The 19,424-nt window shown below is 40.8% G+C and overlaps 1 protein-coding gene across 1 annotated transcript in view; it reads left to right on the forward strand.

Moving 5' to 3' along the window:
* Positions 1–19,424, forward strand: part of SKAP1 (src kinase associated phosphoprotein 1) — a 276,095-nt gene that overhangs the window by 215,919 nt on the left and 40,752 nt on the right. Inside the window, exons 5-7 of the mRNA XM_060134266.1 lie at positions 12,307–12,384; positions 13,240–13,323; positions 16,290–16,414. Of these exons, the coding sequence (XP_059990249.1) occupies positions 12,307–12,384; positions 13,240–13,323; positions 16,290–16,414 (287 nt within the window). The remainder of the gene's footprint in view (positions 1–12,306; positions 12,385–13,239; positions 13,324–16,289; positions 16,415–19,424) is intronic.

Here is a 19,424-nt window from a genome sequence, read left to right on the forward strand (position 1 = left end):
ACTTGAGAGTGATGGGAAGACCCAACCATTTTGCTTGGCGTCTCCCAAATGTCAGTATCTGCAGGTCTTTCCTCTGAGGCCATTCATTTTTTTCCAGAGAAGGATCCATGTATCTGCTGGTGGTACCATTATACATGACTACCAGGGTTTTTGGAACTGAGCAGTAAAAGGAGGCTAGGGGCCTCAGTGTTCAGGACATAGACTATTACTTAATTCACCTGCTTTCAGGATAGCTTCCCACTCTCGACTGAACTGTGTGTCCCAAAATTTGGGACCTGTCTTGTTTAGTTTCCCCATAGAAATTAAACCCCCAGAGTTAGAGAAGGATTATTTCCTGACTATGGGAGTAAAAGAGTGATATGATGTTGAATTGGAGTCAGAAAACTCTCTTTCTCTTCTCAACTCTGCGACAAATTAGTCACGTTACCTTGGGTGATGTCACATAATGGTATCATTGAATGAGTCACATAATGGCATCATAGCTGGCTGGGATTTAATTTCCCTGTGTGTAAAATGAGTGGCAGAGTCATTTGCTCTATCGCCTCCGGAGAGACCTGTAACTTCTTCATCTAAGAGTTCTTCATTAGGGTACCTTATGGAAATGCTAAGATGGTGGTGAAATAATATTTAGAAAAATTCCTTTGACAAATATTACTACCTCCTTAAACTATGCTACTTTTTAGCAGTTGGTCTTACTTGTGGAAATCTTAGCTTTGGTAATGCAGGCTACGCAGCTCAGACTCTGCGTCAGAGCCTCTCTAGCCCTTTCTTTCATATGTTCTACACAATTTGGCCCATGAGAGGCCCAGCAATTCCACTCAGTGGGTGGGGCTAAACATCCCTATGAACCTCAAACAGGAGGATCACCCAGGTACCTGCCTCTTCTCTGGTAATGCCAAAAATCAGATCCCATCAGAGCTGAACAACCTGGACAATTCCCAGGCTCCATCCAGCAGTACTGGTACTGTAGCCATGCTTAGCAGAGAGGGTTCCTAAAAACCATTTGGGCTGAGAAATCTAGAATTAAAATACCGTTTACCTTGACTTTATGTTATAATTATGACTATAACATTATTCATTATGTAAAATGTTTGTCATAGCACGGTGTAGCCAAAAATGTACTGGATTTGGGCTTCCCTGGTGGCGCAGTGGTTGAGAGTCCACCTGCCGATGCAGGGGACACAGGTTCGTGCCCCAGTCTGGGAAGATCCCACATGCCGCGGAGCGGCTGGGCCCGTGAGCCATGGCCACTGAGCCTGCCCGTCCGCAGCGGGAGAGGCCACAACAGGGAGAGGCCCGCGTACTGCAAAAAAAAAAAAAAAAAAAAAAAAAAAAGTACTGGATTTGGAGCTTTTAAAAAAAACTGAGTTTTTGTCCTTATTCTTCCTTCCAGCTATGTGAGTAAGTCTTTTATCCTCTCTGAGCCTCAATTTCAGCTCCTGAAGTCTAGACTATTGAGGCCTTTCTGTTTGTATCAGGATCAAAGAGGTCATAAAGGAAAACAGTTTACAAACACTAAAGTGCTATTCAAATGTAAAGTATTACTACTAGCATTGTCGCTATTGTGAATGTTTGCTCAGGGTAGCCTGAATTTCAGGCTGCCTCTCCTGTCTGCTTTGTAACACCCAGGTGATTCCATGATTAGAGTTGGCTTTCCAAAAAGACACGTTAGTTCCCTTTTTTTTCCTCTAAAACAAATGATTCCAGAACCAGTCTACCTTAGCCATCCAATATGTGCAGCCTCTTTTGTTCATGAAAAACCTGAAGGTAATAAACTGGTATGCCCCTGTGACAGAGAAAGATGTTGGAAGGAAATGGGTTTCCATCTCAGGTTTCTTAGGTGCTATACCAAACAATAACAAGGGAAAAATTATTCAGCTAAACGCACCTGACGTTCATTGGCATCCAATATGCCACCTTCCTCGCCAGGCATTATTACTTATATACCTGCCTCTGAGAAAGGCTGCTCAGAAGAGTTACTCTGCTTTTATCAGACATACATTTTAGGGACTTTTAAATAAACTTATATAGCAATACCGAGCTGCATGTCTTCTAAACTTTGCTATTTCATCCGTCTGTACCAAGCACCATGAAGCAAAATGGATGTGCCTTCAGCTTTCTCAGTCCTGGAAAATGAACCAGTCCACTTAACAATAAATGGTGGTTGGTTCAAACACACATGACTGGTCTAGTGGAGAAGAAAAGAAAGTTGAGCTTAATGAAGTACAGTGTCTGTGTCCCTGCACATGGACAGGAAAGGACGAGTGTTTTATAACTGTTTATTGGAGTTAATGGTAATAAATTCCTCACTTGTGATGCATTAACTTTAATGTTTTCATTACTTAGTGATTTAGGTTTTCCCTTTTCACACTGTAAATCATGTTGTCCCAGTAGCAGCGCAGGTCGAGTGCCTGCCATCATGTTCATAATACTCAGTGGGGAAAGGAATGTTCTCTTTTTCTCTCCAGCACAGTCTGACAAAAGATGCTTTGCCTCATCCCAACTTGCTGCTTCCCAAACAAGCAATAAAGACAGACAGACAGACGCATCTGACAACAGCCTAGTTTAGATCCTAGGGAAAGACAGGTCTCCGTAGTAACTTTCCAAATGTATTTGGTGCTGAAGGTTTTTTCCTTTATTTTTTTTTTTCCGTTTGCTGAGTGTGAGCCCTTAGTTAATGAGCTGTGCAAATAGATATTGAGATTTAGTGTTTTTATTTTGCAATTACAGACTTGATGATTTGGTTAGAAACTTTTGGGTCGGGAAACATCACCCTCATTTTCCCCTCCCTAATTTTTTCCTTGCAAAATTTGACTTCATACTTGCTTGAGTTTTGTCAGATGAAACAGAAGAACCAAGAGATTTTAAATCTCAAACGTGTAACTTAAAAGAAAAGGAGGTGATTTTTGCCCTAAAGGTTCCTTATCGTAGCCATCATTTTTCTGTCTCTGATCCCATTCTGCTGCAGAGACACCCAGGGAGCTGGCTGAGAGCAAGGCCCAGCTTGAGAGTGGCCCTTTGTCCAGCAGATGATACATACCAGGTCAAAGCCACATTGCTGAGGTCACTGCATTCCCATCAAGTTCTTCCCAATGGGATGTGAGAGTTCTCATTAGATCATCCACCCTGAAATACCCCCAGAGAATCACGATAATTAGTTTCTAAGTCTTCTTTTTTATTTTCTGCTTTGTTTGCTTTAAACGTTTTCTCGATGCAGTGCTCTGATGATATCTGAATGTTTTTCACTAGAGAGACATGGAGAAGGCAAGATTATCATCATTTGATTCCTCCCTGAAATCTTTTGGTTTAGAGAGTAACTAAAATAAAGACTCCGGGATTCTGGTACCCTAATCCTCATGCAGCTTTCACCATCAACATTATTAAGTGCTCAGACACACATAGGATGTTTGCATACAGGATGCAAACAAACGTACCTATGACGGTCAAAGAGAAAAATACCGTTTTTCAGGGAAATACAAGAACAAGACAAGGGGCCAAGTTCTCAGCCACTCAAGGCCTGTGTAGCTCAGAAATTGCAATCAACAGCCTTTTTCTGAAGTATACTCAGTTATCCATTTGTTAAGTTTGGCTCGGTCTTTGTCCATTTATGGTTTCCTCTGGTCCCCATCCTTTGATGCTTTCCTGAATATAGATAAGTTCTGGGGTGAAGAGAACCGGTATCTCAACGAGGCTGTGAAATTGGCTGGGAGATATAGTTCTCTCCAGGTGAGGTTCATGGCATTTTTTCCCAACTTATTATTTTTTTCCCCAAAATCCCGTTTGTCCGTCCTCCTGTCATTCTCAGCACTGTGATTCCTCCCGACTTCTGCACCCACTACTTCCTCCTGGCTTTCTTGGCTACTTCCTTTCTTTCCCTTTTTTACTTTCTTATTTCACAGTACCAACTCTAAGATTAAAATAGTGAGTATACAACAGAACAAAAATTACTGGTTCTGGCTTTGGTGAAAATGATTTATCTAACAAATATTCACTCCCATATTGCCTTCTTAGACCCCAAGTCCCATAAGGCTGGAAGTGGTTTCAGTTCAGTTTAACAAACATTTATCAGGCACCTACTGTGTGTACGAGGCCCCTGGGGATACAGAGAGAAACAGGTATATAACTAATGAATTGAACTGCCCTCTGTGAAAGGGACTAGATTTCCCACTGGCAGGTTTTCTTTAGGCTTCAAGAAGTTAAATAATTAGCACCAAACTCCTTGGAGTTTACTGAGTGTATTTTAGGGAAGGATCCTTCTTAATCCCACATCAATTCAACAATTAAAGTACAGCCCTGCCTTGTGATGGGTTTCAGCTGTTCCAGCTCTGCCTCAGTCTAATTCTTACTCTCCTTACCTAGACAGTCGGGGTGCAAATACTGGCCCATCTCCTTGGATGCACAGCTCTATTGGATTCTTCTTTGTTCCCCTATTTCAATCCAGGCACTATGATGTTTTGTTCATTTCATTTTTTTCATAGTGTTCTCTCTCTCTTCCTATGAATGTGAGATCTATTCTAACCCTCCTTCCCTTGCTAGGCCATCCTCCTCCCTCTTGCCTTCTACCCAGATCCACAGCTACATTCCTTTTCCTGGGAATAGTACCTTTTCTACTTCCTCATTCAAGGCTTCTAGCAGCTTTACATAGAAACTAAGGTCTTATGTAAACCGAAGCAAAGAGGCAAGAATGGAGAGAGAGTATTGGGGGAAAGGTTTAGGGTCCCTGGGAGCCAAGACTGTACCCTATAGAAAATGGTATTAGAGCACAGAAGAGAGAGGATATAATTCTATGTGGGGAAACAGACAAAGATTCAGAAGGTTTGTGACATTTGAATTCAGTCTTAAAGGAGCACTCCCACCTCAGAAAATGGGGATACAGATTAGAATTTCCAACCAGGAAAAACAGCATGAGCAAAGGCCTGGCAGTATAAAGTACACGGCATATTCCAGAAGGCAAAGTCTGTTACCTATTATTGCTGGAGTATTGGGAAGTATAAGGGGTTGGGAGAAAATGAAACTGGAAGGTAGGGTGAGACCAAGTTTTAAAGTTTTTGTGTGATGGAGAGCTTGAGTTTCATCCTATAGGTTAGGGAGAACCATTAAAGGCTGTAGCAGGAATGTGACATGGCCAGATATACGTTTCAGAAAGATGATTTCTGGCCATAGTATGGTGGACAGGTAGAAGTTAAACCAGTTAAAAAGTGACTCCAAACCCAGGTGGGGCTTTTTTCTTTCCTTTTCTTCATATTCTTATCACAATCCAGTAGAGTAGTAAATAAATAGATTTGAAAATGATATTTTGTCATTCATTTTTAAAGATATGCTCTCAAGTGACACATGTATAAAAGTGACCTGTCTCAGGATGAGAGGAAAATACAGTGATCCTTCAAGGTTTGTAAAAAAGACAAGTTTGGTGTTTGAAATCCTCTCCTCCTCCTTTTTAGAATCTCAAAGCTCTTTGAAGCACCACGGTCTGGATTTGTGTCATGATTCTCACTTTGTCCTGCTGCCACTCACTGTGGTTTGGCTGCTAAAAAAGACTTCAGGTCGTTTGGATCTTTGTAGTTCTGTATTAAGGATGGATTCTTAGGATAAAAATAAAGCTGAAGGTGCTAAGTTATATATATGTGTCATTAATAAAATCAGAAGACACAAGAGGCTTCCTGGGTTTAAACTGTTTTTGTGCAGATTACATGAATTCTCAACCTTTTTCCCACCATAACACATGACCACCAACATTTATATGCCCAACCCACTTCCGTGGAACACCCACAATTTTGAAGAAACAATTTTTTTCAAGGAAATAAAGCTCTGTAGGAATTCTTGATTGCCCTGATTATAATACTACATCAGATGTGTTTAATCACCGTAGACTGTGGCCTAAATAAGATACACTGTAAGTTATTTTTAATTGACTTTTCCCCTTAAGAAAGCATATTGAATGCAAATGGGTGGTGTTATTATAGAAAAACTTTGAATCCATTCTTATTCTTAAAGTGAATTATTCAAAATCTCTGCCATTTCTATCAACACCTTCAACTGATCAAAAGACGCCCTGGTATCCTGATACCAGGATTGAGGATCAGTAAATTATTATATTGAATTAGTCTTTCTTTAAGATGAACTGTTTACCTACCAGATGCTGTTGTTTATTCCCATTTATTTAGATGCTAGAATTAGTGTGTTGAAGTTATCATACGTAGAGTTGGAAGTGCTTTTTTCTAAAACTTTCACTTCTTATAATAAAATCCGACTAAAAACAGAGACATGCAAGAGGAGCCTCCCGGAAGACCACAGTCCTCTGTGGTAATTAGTGTGGCGCCTCTTTGTGGAAACAAGAAGGTTCTTCATATGCCATGAATATCGATGGTTTCTAGAAACCAATTTGGATATTTGACTTAAAAATCTTCTTTCTTTTTAAACCAAGACCTCTTCCTTAGAGAGTAAATGAATCATGTCCGAGATTCCTGCATGAGCCCTACCCTAAAACAGGCTTCCCTTTTCTAGATATCACTCTTGTGAAGAGGCCTTACAAACCTTGGTGATCCAGCAGCATTTTTTGAGAGCTCCAGGTTTCTTCCTCTTGTATATTCTTTACCTTGTGTATCCTTTTATTACATTCTCTTACTTTCTTTCTTTTTTTAAAAAAGTTTACTTACGTATTTTTGCCTGTGTTGGGTCTTCATTTCTGTGCGTGGGCTTTCTCTAGTTGCGGCGAGCGGGGGCCACTCTTCATCGCGATGCACGGGCCTCTCACTGTCGCGGCCTCTCTTGTTGTGGAGCACAAGCTCCAGACGCGCAGGCTCAGTAGTTGTGGCTCACGGGCCCAGTTGCTCTGCGGCATGTGGCATCTTCCCAGACCAGGGCTCGAACCTGTGTCCCCGGCATTGGCAGGCAGATTCTCAACCACTGCGCCACCAGGGAAGCCCTTTCTTTCATTTTTGTTCCGCATATCTGTTGATCTCTTGAATTTCACAGAGACCTGCCCTAGAAAGCAATTTCGTAGGTTAGTCAGCCAGTACCTTACAAAGTAAACAAGAAATACAGGATCCTAAAATAATTTTTTGACATCAAGTATCAGAATAATCACACATCATGTCTGTTTCTTCTTCCATATTTAAATGGAGTCTCTCATGGGCGAGTGAGGTGGGAAGACTGTATCTTTCCTCAGGTACATCTGAGTGTGTCTCCTCAGCTGAAGCTCAGGGTGGTGGAAAGTGCATGGGCTTTTCCAGCTGAGCAACCTTCAGCAACTCCCATAATTTCAGTAAGCCTTTTTTCTAGTCTGTAAAGTGGAGATGATATTAATACATACCTCACAGGCATGCTGTGGAGCTCAAATGAGATGTGAAAATGCTTGATAAAATGCAGATTAAAACTTGTTAGGTTTTTTAAACCATTTTGTATTAAAACATATTAGTTTTAATCATTTTGTACATCAGTTATCTGCTTTTTTTCTTAGTACTTCTGCCCTAGAATCTCTCATGAATTTTCTGTATCCTCAGTATAACAAGTTTCTTCCACAGATTTTTATACAGTTTGGTCTGTTACCTGGATTAACAGATTTTTTTAAAGACCTTAAGAAATTGGAGGGGAAACAAGAGTCCACGAAGATCTCCTGAATATTGTCTCCTGCACTGGTTTGCTAACCACAAACGTGTGATTTCTACCATTTTCTGACGTCCTTCTGCCTAGCTCCAACTGCACTTGTTTTGTTTCTTAGCTTCTTATGTCACAGCTCGTTGAAGAACCTGGTTAAGTACTTTGTGTTCAATCCCTTCCTTTGATCTGCTATCCAATTTATTTCTCCATGAAATTAAAGCTGTTTGTTTGAGTGGCTTCTGTGTCTTTGAAACTTTTAGATCCTAGGTCTATTCTTATTAATGGCTTAGAATTTTTCACCTTACATGTGTTGCTCTACATTCCTTAATAAGTGAAGCACAAAGACAGAAAACTGTGAGGAATAAGTGTCAACTCAAGTAGATATTGAATGGAAGCACAGCAGTTTAAGACTTATGTAAGCCTGTCCCAAGGGACAAATGAAGGAAGAGTCATTGAAACCATTTTCCCTGTTATCATCATGTGTAGAAGATGAACACTTCTTGCCAGACACCTCAGTCATGTATTGACTGGTTCCTAAAAATTGAGAAAAAAGGAAGCTGAGGAAAAACAGTAACGAACTTATTAAAGAAGGACACAGAAACCAAATACAAAGGAGAGGATTTAACAAACGGATGGGGGATCAGCAACCACTGGACAGGAGAATACTACACCACCCACCCTACCTGCAATACCCCCTTTCATTTTGTCCGTTTGAGGCATTGTGAAGCGTATGTTTGTCATTGTGTAAGTGCACACACACACCAGTGATCTGTGAGTGAACTGAAATCACAAATGCAACTTGACCATTCCCAGCCTTCAAATATTAGATTTTCTCCAGCCTCATCCACCCAACACCCCAGGTCCTATATCACAGGTAGTTTAGTGAAAGAAACTGGTAAGCTTAACCCTGCCTGAAATTCACCCCTGGTAACGATCAGCCTCTGGGCTGGAGTTGGTTTGGTCTCCTTTTTCAAACAATTGAAAAGAACTTGAATTAGAAGGAAAGGGGAGGATAGGAGAAGTCCACAACTTAGGGAGGGGAAAGCGTTGAACAAAAGATGGGTTTTTTTAATCATGGATTTTCATTTCAAGTTGATTGAGCAAGAGACCAAACCAGCTACCCAGAATGAAAGTTTGTGGGCACTGTTTTTTTCTGCAGGAGCTGCAACCTTTTTGCAGTAGAAATTGTGTGGCCTCTTATGCTATTAGCGTTGTGCTGTGGTGTTGCCGACTGACTTCTCCAATTCTCTTTTCTCAGTGGGCTAGAGTGCAGCTGATTAAATAGGACGTGACTCACATAAGCTCCCATGTCTTTTTTATTGACTGCTTTATGGAAATGGATCACACTCCAAAGGGTCCCCATTGTTGTTGCTGTGGGTGGCTGACTGAGGAGTCATGTTTAGTGCTGAGAGATCGACCCCTACTCTGTTGTTTTTTACTGCAGAGCTGGTATGGGTGGGATACAGGGTTTAAAGGTATCTGGATGAGGAGAAAAAGATGTCTGAGAATTTCTTTTATCTTTATCTGCTGTGAAAGTTGGGTGGCCATCACTTGTGTCTAACACTCTTCTCGATCTTATGTTTATGGCCCTGCATCCTTCAGCTAAGTGAATCTTTCCTTTATATGGGCTATTCTGAGAGATTTAGTTAAGTGCAGTGGTAGAGAGAGATTATGACACTAATGTAATTCTGTTTTGTGCTGATATAATGTGATACACCCTTAGGTTTATCCAAAGGGCCATTTATTCCCAATGAATCATTTATATATTTTTTTTCATTAAGGTGGTGATATCCTTTTTCAGGTAATGGACAGAAAGCCTCGATTTTAAAAAAAATTGTATACTTAAATATAAATGTTTTTGCCTTAAAATAGCTACTCATGGAATTGTTTGTAGCTTCTTCCTATTTTTATTATCATCCTGCAAAACATTTACATACCTTCTATTACATGTCAAGTAGCTCTGCAGATCGGTTCACTTGCCAGTAGGTGTAAATTCGGGCATACAAGACTCCCCCTGCGTCATCACACAGGACTGTGGCTTACGTGTGTATCCTCAGGACCACCCGTTCTTGATCAGTGGGACCCTAAGCTGACACTGAAAGAGGAGAGAGCTTGATTGCCACAGTGGCTTCCCGTCTTGGACTGGGATAGATCTGGATCCCATCTGGGTTTATCTGATAGATCATGGAGGTAATGAGATTGCACTCAGAGTCAACTTTACATTGAGAACAGTTCTGTTATTGTACTCACCACAGAGTGCCTTAGACATAGAAGACAATCAACAGAATAAAAATTGATTTGATCTAATCTTTTTTCCATAGCCATTCCAAACTTCACCTATAATCCCATTTTTTCCACTGCCCATAAGGGAATCCAGGCAAGAGAGTTCATCAATACAGATTCCCTCTAATAAAAAAGCAACATAACACACCTTACAAGAACACAGCATATAAAATACTGTATTTCCAGCTCTCTTACTCTTCAGAATCTTGTTGGTGAATGACCAAGAGAGGAAATTCAGTAACTCGTTCAGTGCTCAATTTTAGCAAACCAAGTGTGACTTTTGGGGTGAGAAGGTGGTGATGGTGCTGTCCCTAGTCTCCTAAAATTAGTGACTTGGAATTCAAACATTTCTGCTGCATTATGTCTTTGTTTTCTTGGTGGTGGCATTCTTGGGTTTCAGTTGGTGGGGAGAGAAAAGCCTCATGCTGAAAATGTACTGAAAGTAAATGAAATTAAATAAGCGAAGCAGTGCTCACCACTACTTGCTTCCCCCCTGGGTAATTCAATTCAAGCTCTCTCTCTGATGGCAACTCACAGGGACTGTCTCTGTCACCCCGCTGGGGCCTGGAGTCTTAACATCTAAATAAAAGTTTCACTCGAGCATTTTTTATGCTCCTGCCAGCAGGATCAGTGAGCTGGTGTGGGCACATTAATGTAATATTCATACTCACAGACTCTCCCCGCACACGAGGCAATGTCTTCCCATTTTCATAATTATAGATGTTCCATAAAATGGCGTTTAGATTTGCATTAAAAAAGGAGGTTTGAATTCTAATAGAACGTTTAACATGTCTTTTAAGATTCAGACTCTCGGCATCTTTAACAAGAAGCTGTGTCTCTAAGTTTAACAAGACCTTTTTAAAAAAGGGAAAAAATGGTGGGAAGAAAAGATGGAAACTCCAGGCTTAGGGGATCCTGTTTTTCTTATCCCCTGTGTCTTTCATTTAATTTTTAGGCCTCTAGGAGCAATTTTTTGACAGCGCTGCAGAGAGGATGGGCTCTCCTTCAAAGGGCCTTCTCAGCCATACTGGGTCCTCGCCCTCAGTACAATCTGCTTCTCTGTTTTCTTGGAGAGCATTTTCAAAGAGATATTAGAATTTTCAGAGGGGTGGGAGAAATGAAAGAATCCTAGACAAATGAACTTTCCTTTGCTGCTCTTCATCTCACGCGTGCACCCTGAGACCCATCTGGGAGGATTTATAGCAGCCACAGAGTTTGCTAACTGTAAAACACACAAATGAAAACAGTCTATGAACAAGGAAGTTGACAATACGGACAAATAGGATATAGAATCAGGCACTTAAACACCTAAAAAGAAACTCTTCTGATCTATATTTTTAAAACTAAGCTTGAAACAGAAGCAAAAAGTACTTTTAGTTGCATTTTAAATCATCTTAAAATGTTAGTTTTAAACAAAAAGTATTCAAAGCATTGAACAAAGTGCCAACGCACAGCTACCACTGAATGTTAGTTATTGTCGATGTTAAGAAAACAATTGTGATTGAAAAAAATGATTCCACCCAAGAGTCTCAAGATATCGTATAGGTGACCCAGTTGATTCATATGCATTGTGCCTTAATTTGGTTTATATTTTGTTTGCTTTCTAAATTTTTTAAGGCAAACCAAAAGAGATTTGGGTTTGGGGACCAAAAAGAATAAAATTAGGATTGTGCTAACCCACTCTCTTCATTTCTCCTAATTAAGAAATAGAGAGTTATATGTTTTAATTGTTTTTGTTGTTGTTCCTGTTTCATTTTATTTTTTTGAGGAGTAAATTCCTGCCTCATTGTCTCTGTCCTTTGCCCCTCCCTTCTGTAAGATAAGTATAAACCCCAGTGGTGGAAGATAGATTAGGATCTTGACTGCTCAATAAATTTGTACCTAACAAGGCTAATTGAAAGCCGAGAATGTTAGCAGCATACAATTAAAGGCTGATGTCAGATCCAGGTCTTCTCTGTGTAAAGGCTTCTACCATCCCTAGACTCTTACCATTACTTTGACAAAACCAGAATTTAGCAGCTATTGCCAGGTTCAGCTATGCAGAGCCTTTCTTTGTGTGAACTTAATAAAAATTATGTTCACTAAGGTGGCTTTCTGTTTGTTAGAAAAAGGTGTGTGTTTAGTTAAGCAAATTCTTAATTTTCTGGAGTCCTTTTCTTGCCAATCAGTACATGCTTAGGCTACCTCCCCTTGCACAAACTAATGTTATGTTTAGATAATTTTAAGCAATTTTAGCATTAGATATAATTAGGAAGAAAAAGAAAATTTAATTCCCCACAATCATCTAGAAATTGTTTTATTTTGTGCCATATATAAGCAATAGCCCCTCTGCACCCCTTCATTAATGTAGATTATCTCAGGTAGCCCAAATAAATGAAAATTCTGTCCGATTTCAACAAAATATTTTGCTCTTGTTCCTTTTAGGAATGGAAGACATCACAAGAGGAGCTCAAGAGCTTGATAATATCATCAAGCAAGGATACTTAGAGAAGAAAAGCAAAGGTACTGATTAGACCCTCCGATCTCAGAACATTCCAGGAAGGGAAGGGAAATGAGGAAAAAGAGGGCTAGCATAAGGGGTACCTGCTCTATGCCCAGTACTATACTAGGCAGGGGTAAGGCAAAAGGAAGGGACGAAAAGAAAAGAAGTCTGGTGTTTGTGTGTAGGCTGAAGAGAGATGGCCCCAGATCTTCACTTCATCAGGATAGGGATTGGTTCTGCCTTGCTCACCTGGTACACAACAGGTGCTTAATAAATACTTGTCGAATGAATAAATGAATGACTATATTTTTGTTCTCATCTCTCAGTGTGCTCCCACAAAGAGTGAAACTATGTTGCTATGAGTGCAATTTTTATATCATATGTGAAGCAGCCCACTCTCAAGTTTTAGACAAGCCCCAGTCTTCAGCTTTCACCCTTTAATTAGAATAGGTTCTAGTAGGATTGGAATACCAGGTTTAACACTCAGGCAAATTGGCTTAGCACAAAGAAAGCCTTGCTCATGCCCATGGCCTGGAGTGTCATTTCGGTTTGCTGAAAGGCAACACATAGAGATCTCATGGAGAATTTTATAACTACAGGATGAGATTAGAACCTGAAAGATATAAAGGAAAAGTAGAGAAACAGCTGGGATCAGAGCAGGCAAAACCTGTTTAGAACTTGGACCTTTAACTGAATGAGTCCTCTGCCCTCTGTGTCAACATGGGATAACCTGTGGGAGTGAAAGGGAGGGTTTTACAGTCCATTAACCTCGGAAATAAAACAATAACACACTGGACTGGGTGTTGTTGGATTTTACGGACTCTTCAGTGATTGTAGTTACCTGAATTTATGTCCCTTACTGCTGTTCTGTTTAGATCATAGTTTCTTTGGATCAGAGTGGCAGAAGCGATGGTGTGTTGTCAGCAGAGGCCTCTTCTACTACTATGCTAATGAGAAAAGTAAGTGTTCTTCATTTGCACAGCAGCATCTCACTCCTGGATGCAAGCACTTCGTAAATTCTCAAGCACTTAGATCTCAACTTAGCAGTCCTTAACTAACACCCATAAAGGGATATGCTTGGGAAAGAAATAAGCCTGGGTAAATAATACCTTACTCATCACCAAAAACTCAGATGCCAATTTAGAAATTATAGCCCCTTTAAACACTAGGATATGTGGCCAGCATATAAAAAGGTTACCTTTTATTATGACTAATAACGCATTATCAAGGTTGAATACTTTGGCATTTAAAAAACAGAACCTCTGGGACTTCCCTGGTGGAGCAGTGGTTAAGAATCCACCTGCCAATGCAGGAGACACGGGTTTGAGCCCTGGTCCGGGAGGATCCCACATGCCGTGGAGCAACAGAGCCCATGCACCACAGCTACTGAAGCCCGTTCGCCTAGAGCCCGTGCTCCGCAACAAGAGAAGCACGCGCACCGCCACGAAGAGTATCCCCCGCTCGCTGCAACTAGAGAAAGCCTGCACGCAGCAGCGAAGACCCAGTGCAGCCAAAAATAAAATATAAATAAATTTTTAAAAAAAGAACCTCAAACACTTTATAGGCATTAATAATATAGTTAAAAATATTGAAAAAAATTAATTCTGAGAAGGATTTTAGCAGCTTACCAATGGCCCAGAAATAGAACCTTTGGGTCCAAACTCTCTAAGAGCAGGCTCCAAACTTTATCCTACTGGGTTCTGGGACATAATCCAGTGGACATGCCTAGAGCCATGGAGTGCTGAGACCCAAATGGTTGCTGTCCCCTAGAGACACCCTTCAGCCAGATGGCAGCAGCTGCGAAGTGTTGACTCAAGCCAGAGGCAGCTTCTTAATGAGCCACCACTGACTCAGTCAAGCACAGCACTCATGAGCCATCCCTAAAAGACCCCCCATCCATGCTTAACACAGTTGCTTAGTTCATGAGAAGGAACAGAGGATATAAGCACAAAGTGGAGGCAGCAACAAATAAATACAAGCTAAAAGTTGTTATCGTAGGTGAATGCAAACTTTCAAATAGGGGATACCCCCCTGCAGGGTTAGACTGCCCCAGGAGTAATTCTACAAAACAAGAGGGAGATAAAGTAAAGTAGCAATTCTTGTGGGGGCTTTCTTTGTGCTCTACCACCTTCTTACTGAGGCATGATCCAAAGTAAATCCTTTATTGTCCTTCCGATAATTTTCTGTTTCTCCTCTCTTCCTTCTTTCCCGGACTTATTCCTCTCCCAAAGCCTGGATATCCAGTCAAGGGAATAATCAGATACCTACACATTTGCCTTTGGACTTCCTGCACTTTTGGGACTAAGGTAGCAGAAAGAATAGCTTTGCTAAATAACATGGAATCCTTAAGATTTGCTCTTGGACTTCAAGGCAGTTACCTCATTCTGCCTCTCTGCCTGCAACAGGTATCACTGACCTTCATCTTGAGTTCACCATCACAATTCATCAGAACCTTTCCTATACAGGGGTAAAGTGTGAAGCCCTACTTGGAAATGATAGCAGCATAGCTCAAAACCTGAGTAACAAGCCCCCTGTATCCTTCCAACCCCCAGCCCACTCTCAAATCCAGCAACTATAATTTCTCCCCTGAATTCTAGGCATACAAGCCAACCAGGTTTTATTTTCTTATTTTAAACCTTCAAACTAATATAACATATATGTCCTTGTAAAAATGTTCATCATTTCCCTTGCATTTAAATACTTGGTTGGCATCTCTGGATATAAAACTAGGTATCACGTTCATTCGTTCAGAATCCTTCCTACTCAAGGTGAGGAAGGAGAGCAAGAGCGAGAGGCTTGGAGACTTTTATTGACCATTTTGCCGTCAGAGTGAAATAAAAGCTGGTGACCAAAGAAACAACAAAACATTTTAGTGGCCAGTTAGAACAAGGAGAGATACTTTAACAAAAAAGATTCTGGTGTCAAAAAGCACTGTTGCATGGCTCCCTTCTCGCCAGTTACTTCTTATTGTGCCCAAGACATTTTCTTAGTAAGTATAGAGTGTTTGTGTATTTCTTTTAGCTCAACCAGGTGAGGACAGATTCTTTTTCTTTTCTTTTAATATTTTCTTCCCACTGCCATCCCTCTTATCATCATCATCAAAAAGCAACTCATTCCACGTGACACAGGACAGAAAGCATCACCCAGGCACGGGGGTTCCATTCTTCTACATGTTCTGCCTGAACCACACCATGAGGACACAGAATCTTTGGGAACCAACCCCTCTTTTTCTGTTTCTAATATTTTATTTTTTTAAAAAAGAGAATGACAGGCAGAGTAGTCTCTCCTTTCACTCACTTAGGGTCCTTTTCCTTTTATCTCCTTCCTCATCATCTAATGATACTCAGCAGTACTCTGCTACTTCCCAATTTGGCCTCTTGCAAGAGGGATAAAATACTGAGTTTGAATTATTCTCCCTCTAGCATAAATTCTCACCTGACCAGCAGGAGGGGGAGAGCACTGTAGCCCAAATGCTACATAGGGCATAGGAGGAGAGCCTGGGAACTTATAATGCCCCCTTGCGCTGCTGTCCCTCCCCTCAAATGTGCTCTGCTGGCCCTGATAATAACGTTTCAGTTCTGTAATAGCCTTCAAGAGCCTCACGTTTTCGGCCACACTCTCCCTGCTGTAATAATTCCTTCTTTCTGTTATTATAGATCTCTTAACATTCTAATAAATTCTCTGTCTCTGTTGTACTCTTTTGGCTAAGTAACCTTTCACGTTGCATTGCCCTAGCTTGGCAGTGATATCTGCCTTGCTGTCGCGGCAGCCTCTTCTTAAGCTTCAGTAATAACCTCTCCTTGACTGTTGTGGTTCCTCAGGGATGTAACAGCTGTTTCTGTGCTTTCATTTTACATCCAGAGAAGATGCCCTCCCTTGGCAGTTGCATCTCTCTGGAGATACAGGGAGCTTTCCTGTCTTGCAGGCAAGCAGCCCAAAGGGACCTTTCTCATTAAGGGCTACAGTGTACGGATGGCCCCCTACCTGCGAAAAGATGCCAAGAAAGAATCCTGCTTTGAGCTGACCTCCCAGGATAGGCGCAGCTATGAGGTAGGATGAGCCGAGGCGATGGAGATCCTCATTGGTGTTGCAGTTTCGTTTCATATTGCATGTGAGTGGTGGTTGCTGTGCTGGGCGCCATCTTTTCTTTGTTACCTCTCGTTTCTTACCAAGACCTTCTCTCTTGACATGTCCTCACCTTTGCTATGTTGTGCCCACCCTCCTGTTGCCACTTTTATCCTAGATACTGCCTTTGCTTGGCTTCCGTCTCTTCATCCCTCCCCTTCTCATCTCACTCTGTAGGTGAGAATCTTGGCTATTGCAGCACACAATCTAATTCTTTATTCAGAGTCTCTAATTCCATGGCTTTAATTCCCACTCTATTTTTCAACTGCTTATCTTCACTTCCTTCCTTGAAATCCAGAAAAAGAGAAATCTGGCTATAGAGTGAAAAATAATTCATTTTCCCATATTCATCTTGCTATCCAATATAATCTTCCTGTGTGTAGATGCATTGCATATCTCTGGAAGGATTTCTCGGATACTGGTAGCAATGATTACTGAGTAGTAATAGTGACAACTAAGGAACTAGGAGGACCTGAGTGGGGGTGAGAAAGACATTCTTCACGGTGTTCATTTTTATATATTTTGATATAATCTAAAAGGGAATATAACAGGTAATGCACTAAAAAATTAATTAAGGCAACAAAAAATGTCTGACTATGGGACTATAGTGATTTTCACCAAAAATATACTTTTACATGTGTGTATATAGATACACATATTGTTTCCTCCTTGTTGGTTATTTTTATCACAGTTTTACTAAAACAATTTAGAAAAACTTTAGCTAACTCAAGAAAAAGAGAAAAGCCATGCTAAGGTTAATATTGAGTAACGCTTTGACTCTTCAGGTTTTTCTCAGCACTCATTCTTTTATGTTTCTACAGTATCATAACCCTTATTTTGATAAGATGACCTAGGTCTTAATTATGTAATTTCAAAAAAATTTTTAAGTTAAACTAAACTTTTCTATAGAGTCTTTTGTAGATGTATCTAAGTTATTTTTTAGTATTAAGTTCTTATTTGATTCACCCAGATCCAGATAAAAATTTATACGAGGGGCTTCCCTGGTGGCGCAGAGGTTGAGAGTCCGCCTGCCGATGCAGGGGACACGGGTTCGTGCCCCAGTCTGGGAAGATCCCACATGCCGCGGAGCGGCTGGGCCCGTGAGCCATGGCCACTGAGCCTGCACGTCCGGAGCCTGTGCTCCGCAACGGGAGAGGCCACAACAGTGAGAGGCCCGCGTACCGCAAAAAAAAAAAAAAAAAAATTTATACGATAGGTCTAAAGCAGTTTCCCTAGGCTTTTTTTATACAAATGTGTTCTTAAGAAATCAAGAATGACAATATATATTAATAAGTTTTAAACAGGAATCTAGGTTTCTTTTTTTTTTAACCTCTTTATTGGAGTATAATTGCTTTACAATGTTATGTTAGTTTCTGCTGTATAACAAAGTGAATCAGCTATATGTATGCATATATCCCCATATCCCTTCCCTCTTGCGTCTCCCTCCCATCCTCCCTCTAGGTGGTCACAAAGCACTGAGCTGCTCTCCCTGCGCTATGTAGCTTCTTCCCACTAGCTATCTATTTTACATTTGGTAGTGTGTATATGTCCATGCCACTCTCTCACTTCGTCCCAGCTCACCCTTCCGCCTCCCCGTGTCCTCAAGTCCATTCTCTATGTCTGCATCTTTATTTCTTTCCTGCCCCTAGGTTCTTCAGAACCTTTTTTTTTTTTTTAGATTCCATATATATGTGTTAGCATATGGTATTTGTTTTTCTTTTTCTGACTTACTTCACTCTGTATGACAGACTCTAGGTCCATCCACCTCACTACAAATAACTCAATTTCGTTTCTTTTCATGGCTGAGTAATATTCCATTGTATATATGTGCCACATCTTCTTTATCCATTCATCTGTCGATGGACACTTAGGTTGCTTCCATGTCCTGGCTGTTGTAAATAGTGCTGCCGTGAACATCGTGGTACATGTCTCTTTTTGAATTATGGTTTTCTCAGGGTATATGCCCAGTAGTGGGATTGCTGGGTCACGTGGTAGTTCTAGTTTTAGTTTTTTAAGGAATCTCCATATTGTTCTCCACAGTGGCTATATCAGTTTACAAGGAAACTAGGTTTCTTATATAGTACATGTCTTTATCTTACCCTAATGGCCAGATAATAAAAATGTTTTTCAGGAACAGGCATTTCAAGTCGATTCATTAAAAATAAAAAATTACTAAAGCTTGATGCTTGACTGGCCTGTTTTGTGAATCAGGATGTAGAGTTTGTTTACTTCTTCTTTTCTTTGGCCCATTGATTCCAAGTCATTACCATGGTCTGTGCATTCTTCCTCTATAATATCCTTTGGATCTGTCCCCTCTGATTTACTCCTACAGCCATCACAATAGTAGAGTTCCTATCACTTCACGCAGAGGACTAGTTAAGTAGCCTTCTAGTTGTTCTTCTGTCTCTAATTTCTCCCTATTTCAGTCTCTCCTACTCACAACTATTGAAAGAATCTCCCACTCCTTTTGCGAGAATTTACAGTGGCTCCCTATTGCCTACATTTTAAGTCTGAATTCCTAATACTCAGAGCCCTTTCATCAACTCTTCTCTGATCCTCCAGCTTCATCTGTTACTGTTCTCCAGTCAAGCTGATCTGCCTACCTTCCCTATACATCATGGTCTCATTTCTAATCTTTGGCAGCTGGTTCTCCCTACCTGAAACGTCCAGTTCCCTCCACCAGTTTCCACCAACTCTTTTTAAATATCCAACCAAAACAGTATTCCTTCAGCACGCCTCCCTGGCTTACCATAGGCAACGATAAGTGCTCCGTGTCTTCTCTCAACATCCAGCTGTTATCAAATTCACTTACTATGTCGTGTTCCCATGTCAAGGGTGTATGCTGTCTCCAAAACTGATGCATTGATCTGAAGTCAGGAATTTGGGTTTGCCTTTTTTTTTGCTGTAAACTGTTCTCAATAAATGCCTGATGAAT

The sequence above is a fragment of the Lagenorhynchus albirostris genome, chromosome 20, assembly GCF_949774975.1.
Source record: "Lagenorhynchus albirostris chromosome 20, mLagAlb1.1, whole genome shotgun sequence".
NCBI lineage: Eukaryota > Metazoa > Chordata > Mammalia > Artiodactyla > Delphinidae > Lagenorhynchus > Lagenorhynchus albirostris.